The sequence below is a fragment of the Candoia aspera genome, chromosome 13 (genome assembly GCF_035149785.1).
Source record: "Candoia aspera isolate rCanAsp1 chromosome 13, rCanAsp1.hap2, whole genome shotgun sequence".
NCBI classification, from domain to species: Eukaryota; Metazoa; Chordata; class Lepidosauria; order Squamata; family Boidae; genus Candoia; species Candoia aspera.
In genome coordinates, this window is record NC_086165.1 from 12,321,958 (window position 1) to 12,327,963 (window position 6,006).

Here is a 6,006-nt window from a genome sequence, read left to right on the forward strand (position 1 = left end):
CTGCATTTTGAGAATAAATCATGTTAGGAGAAGTCTCAGCCAGGAGGCTGCTACAGTTGTCCCCTCCCTCGTATCACAAAACTTTCACTTCCCAATCACATGTCTTGCGCTAATTTGCATGGGGATACTTTATTGGCAATGGTTATTGACAAGGCTTTGAAGAAGAAAAATTCCACCATTGCATGGAAAAGCTGAAGTTATTTAGTTCATCATCCAGCAACAGACCACTCATTCTTAAAAGCAGTGTTAAGAGTCAAGTCCTTCCTCTTTGTTCTCTGTAATTATTTTTCAAATGGAAAGCTACAACTTCCTTTATGTTTACACCTTGGCGCAAGATTACTTGAAATACATTTGTCAAGAGCCGCAGCTTGCGGCAGCCCCAAACAGGGTTGCCGAAGTCCTACGTAAAGCTGGATCGTCAGTTCAGAGAGAAGTTGAAGGCAACCTGAGACCATACATTGACTTACTGGAAGTTCACTCTGTGGAAGAAGCCAGTAAGATTTTCAGTCAAGTGATGGAGAACGAATTTGCTGATGGGAAAACTAACTGGGGACGCATTTTGACAATATTCCTGCTTGGTGGAATCCTGGCCAAAAAACTCAAAGAACCTTTGGCAAAAGAAAACCTGGAGCAAGTTTCCCATTTCATCACAGACTATATCATAAACACCAAAGCAAAGTGGATCAATGAAAATGGAGGATGGGTAAGTTCTCAGCCTGATTTGCCTTTTAGATTCAGTAGTTTCAGAATGCTAGACCAACATCTCACAGAAATGGATATTAATTTAATTTTCAGCTCATAACTGTGCAAAGTGGAATATATTGGTGCATCTTTTATTGATTTAATGATGCTGATTTTTTAATTTTATTTATTTTATATCCTGCCTTTATTATTTTTATAAATAACTCAAGGTGGCGAACATACCAAATACTCCTTCCTCCTCCTATTTTCCCCCCAACAACCACCCTGTGAGGTGAGTTGGGCTGAGAGGGAGGGACTGGCCCAAGGTCACCCAGCGGGCTTTCATGCCTCTGGCAGGACCAGAACTCAGACTCCTAGTTTCTAGCCTGTTGCCTTAACCGCTAGACCAATTGATCCCACCACTTCTAGGGTACTGCATTTTTTGCTTAAATTTTACTTTATACCAATCGATAAGTAAACAAATATCCATAAATAAACTCAGAAGAATAAAGACAGTTGTAAATCTGCTTGTATAATGAGATGGAAAACTCACACTGGTGACTAGGAGTATGAATGAATATTCTGATAAATATTAGCTTATAAAGTAGAACTCAGTAGTACAACTCAATAGAATTCTATCTAAAACTCAATCCCACAGAGTTCAATGGGTTTATTTCTAGGCAGGATGAATATTATTCCCAACAATCAGAAACAATCACTAACTTGGTAATAAGACTGTGGAACTCAGGGGAATTTTGTTTCTGAATGGGTAAGTGGCATTTATTAATATTATGTATTATTATTAATACATACACACACACACACACCTCGCTTCTTTTAGTTTTAATAGTCTTCCAGGCAATGTATTTACAAAAAGTTGCATATTAACAGGCCATGTATTTACAAAAAGTTGCATATTAAATGAAACTCTGGCTTCTCTGCTCTTGGATTTTATTTTTACTAATTGTTTGCCTAGAAACATGTAATACCCACAGAGGAACAGGAACTTGCAAAATGTCTGTTTTTTAATGTTCCTATGAAACGGAGCGAAGGGGTATTGGCTACATACAGTGCAGTCCTGAAAATATTGATTCCCAATTCACCCTGGTGGACTGCAGCCTTTCTGGGATCTTTCACAGAACAGTATTCCGTCTCCCATCATTTCAAGGACTCACTGTATTTAAGGAAAAGAAAATTATCCTGCTTTTAAGAAATCAGAACTCCCCGAAGGTAAATCAGCTAGAAAAAGGCTCCTAGCTCTCTGCAAATCTAACATGGCTTTTCCACTCTGAAGTTCAGGGAAAACCCCAAATCTTCTTTTCAGGTAGCTATAGCAATTCTCGATTTCTCTAAATGATAGTTCCCCTATTAATTGACCTTGCTGCTGCATGGAGACTTCTGCGTGGGTGTATTTGAGAGTCACATTTACATGCAAAGCATTCTCCAGTTTCCCCTTGGAGTTTCCATTCGATTTCTCCAAAATAGAACCAAGCTCCTATAACAGAAAGCACATCTTTCCATGATCATTTGAACAACACTGTAATACATTGCGGCTCACTTAATGTGGCCAGCTTGGCTTCAGGCAATATGCTGAGCCATAACATAAGCAAAAGAACTGGGTTCTTGTTATACTATTACAGCCCAAATAAGACTTAGCCACATTCAACACTAACAAAATTCACTGTGTTATGTGGCAGCATCACACGGTTCCCCATTGATTTTGCTTGCCAGGAGCTGGCCTTGAAGGTTGAAAATGGTGATCACATGACCACGGGACACTGCAACTATCATAAATGTGAACTGGTTGCCAAGCACCCAAATCGTGATCATGTGACCGTGGGGACACTGCAATGGTTGTAAGTGTGAGGATCAGTTGTCAGTTTTTTCAGCACCGTCGTAAATCTGAACCATCACTAAATGAATGGTTGTTAAGCAAGGACTACTTGTATAAAACTGTCATGCATGTGTATGTTTTTAAAAATTGCAAGCTTGTTTTTTTTTAGTCTGTTCAAAACTTTCCTTGACTCTTGCAGGCACCATAATACCTCTGAATCCACTAGATGGCACTAACAAACCTTCAACATAAAAATAAAATACTACATTTTTAAAAAAAATAAAAAAGACATAATTAACATGCAACCAAAAGTGGCTGAACTCTTGTGAAAACAGATCTCATAAGACTTGGCTCATTTTTACACTTAATTTGAAATATTTAAAATTATTGTTTTGACAGGAGAGTTGGCCCCAGCTGCATGGTGCAAGTCATAAGATACTCACCTCCTGAAAAGGATGTCAAAATACTGTGTGATTTGCAAGCCACAACAGCTGGGTCCACACAAAACACTAGGCGAAAATCAAACATAGTTTTATGTACTAGGTACACAGTTTCAGATCTCAACAGCTATACCGTCATCCTCTCTCTCTCTGCCTGCAGGACAATGGTTTTATGACAAAATTTGAGGAGAAAGGCTCCTGGCTATCCTTATCCAGTTTGAAGACAAAGATCTTGGCTGTGTTTTCCATCTTCAATCAATATCACTCATAAACCTGGTCAATGGCTTTCTTGAGGATGTTACATTGGGATGAGTTCCAGAAACAGTCCTCTTTGTAGAAAACTGAGACTGCTTTATTGAGCTCAAGGAGGGAGGGAGGGAGGAATACTACATTTCAAACTTTATTTATGTGTTATTTATTATATATATATAAATATACATATATATATATATACTGTATATATATTTGCCTTCTCTGGAAATGATTGCAGATATCAATGGGCAGTAAAGCAAGCCTTTTAGCAACTCAACACAAAAATGATTTCTCTCTGGCCAAGGGTGGTGCTCAAGATTTCTGAGTGGTGGGGCTACCATAGGTGGGACCATGACACAAGCTGCAAAGAGCCATGTTGTGTTACTGTGTTACCCAAAAGTAGCCAGAGATGGGTCCTTCTTTTCTGCAAACGAGCTAGCTGTTTCATGACAGACTTTTGGTTAGGAAATCTAAGCCAGTCTCAGTCCCGGGAGTGGCTGTACAAGAAGATAATCACATGTGGCCTGAGTTCATCTAACATGTTAAACGTGCTTTCTTTAACCACAAAATAAGTAAACAACAAGGGTCACAGGATTTGACAAAGTACAAACAAGTAAACCAATGTTACAACTTAAGTGTGTTGCTTGGACCTAGCTGCACTCAACCGCAGCTCCCCCAATCTTCACTGTGTGGACCATAGGCATTGTACTCATTAATTGTAGTCAGCCCTACCATTAAACATTATTTGGGTCCACACATGCTAGGCTGTTTGCTTAATTATGGTTAACTGAATATATAACCAGAACCTTGAATTATGAGATTAAAACCAAGTGATAATTTGTTCAGTAAATAGGGATACTGAATACTCCAAAACTGGTCATACAAAGCCACAAGCTAGGGCTGAGCAAAACTCATTTCTGTAGCCCAGGAGTCTTTCTGACCATCTCCCAACATATGATGTTTGCATTCTGGGCATAGAACATTCTGTTTTCTCCCTGACCAGGTCATTCCTGAAAATTCTAAAGTAAATCTCCCAGAATAGTGGATTGGTTGTGGTGTTCTGGATGGGAACAGCCTGATCCCCCAAGCAGCTGGAACACCCTGTTCCAGAAAGAAAATGGAATGTTGTGGGGAAAATAGTTACAGTGGATATAAAAAGTCTACACACCCCTGTTAAAATGCCAGGTTTTTGAGAAATCAGACCAAGATAAATCACTTTAGAATTTTTTCCACCTTTAATATAACACACAAGCTGTACAAGTCAACTGAAAAACAAACTGAAATCTTTTAGGGGGAAAAATAAAAAACCTAGAATAGACTTTTTATATCCACTGTATGTTTCATGCCTCAAAGTTTTTTACCTCCTTCTCCAACTTTTTTTTTTGCATAATCACATCACCTATCACCATCCCAACACCCCAAAAATCTTATATATAACCACCAGGTGTGATAAGGTGGCCCACTTTGCCATAAACTGCCTTACAACCCACAATGGATGGGTATGCACAATCTACTAAACTAAATGGATTAAATGAACTACAAAATGGCACTCATTATGCAAATTAAGTGGCATCATTAGCAGCAAGTTGGCTAGGAAAGGAGATCACATGATCAGCTGGTTGATCCATTATTGCCAATGAACTGCACTGAGCTGACTTCCGCATGCAATGGAATGCGCAAACCCTTCCATGCACAGAACAGTTGTTTCCAGCTGCTTCATGCCCAAACTGAAAGATGCATGGTTCAGATGTTTGGTGCATGCACAGAACAAAATGTGAAAGCAGAGGGAAGGTTATGGGGCAGGAGTGGGAAGACAAGCAGACCAATGGGATATTTTGTGCTAGGGAACAACAAAAGAGGGAAGGATGTGCGTCAGCCTTGTCCTACTCATCCTGTCTTTTGGTTCATCTCTCAGACAACCAAATAGTTCTGGGCATCAAGTTCTGCTGAACCATGGCTGACCTGAAACATCCAGAACTTCTGGGATGCAACAGCTTGTTCTGGATTTGAAACCAAACACGTTTCCGATTCTTGCATGTGCTAGAAAACTACTGGGGCAACAATTACATAGTAGGACAACATTACCAACCACCCCAATTTTAACACATTTTTGATCATGTACTGTTCTATAGTGAACTCAGCAGACCTGGCTCATATGCCACACTAAACCATGGCTTAGCCACAGTGTATTGAATAAATCCATACTAACTAGTTGTTCATTATTACTTTAGGCTTTTTGAATGTGTATCACCTCTCATAGCTTATATTTTGTATATTAGATTCTTAATTAAACCTCTGTCTAGACCAGAGTTTTCAAACTTGGCAACTTTAAGGCGGGTGGACTTCAACTCCCAAAATTCCCCAGCCAGAATTCCCCAGCTGATTGGGGAATTCTGGGAGTTGAAGTCCACCCATCTTAAAGTTGCAAGTTTGAAAAACACTGGTCTAGACCTTTCTTGGGTAGCTAAGGAAATACTTTTAAAATAAGCCTTAAAACCGCCCCGAATAGATTTATTTTGTTTTATTCAGTCTTGCAATTTTTAAAAATCACTCTTTTCTGTGATTTCCCCTAGCAGAATGTGTATTTTTCCATAATTGCATCATCTTTGAAAGGCAGGCTTGCTCTGTTAAAATCTACAGAAATCCGCCAGAGGCTTGCTTGAGGCTATGCCCCCAAAGAGGGCATAAATACTGTAGATGTCAGCTTAATAAATAAATCTAAAGGGAAAAAAAAACACCACCCAACCCATTCATACATTACAAATCATTGACCACATCATCTTTGGACTTGGGGGCTGT

General features: G+C 39.3%; 1 protein-coding gene across 1 annotated transcript; it reads left to right on the top strand.

Annotated features, from left to right (window-relative positions):
* The first annotated feature begins 150 nt into the window (after positions 1-150).
* Positions 151-3,233, top strand: BCL2A1 (BCL2 related protein A1). The gene is made up of 2 exons (XM_063314043.1): positions 151-703; positions 3,116-3,233. Exons 1-2 carry the CDS (start codon positions 293-295, stop codon positions 3,224-3,226), a joined length of 522 nt encoding a protein of 173 aa, XP_063170113.1. The 5' UTR covers positions 151-292; the 3' UTR covers positions 3,227-3,233.
* Positions 3,234-6,006: the final 2,773 nt, after the last annotated feature.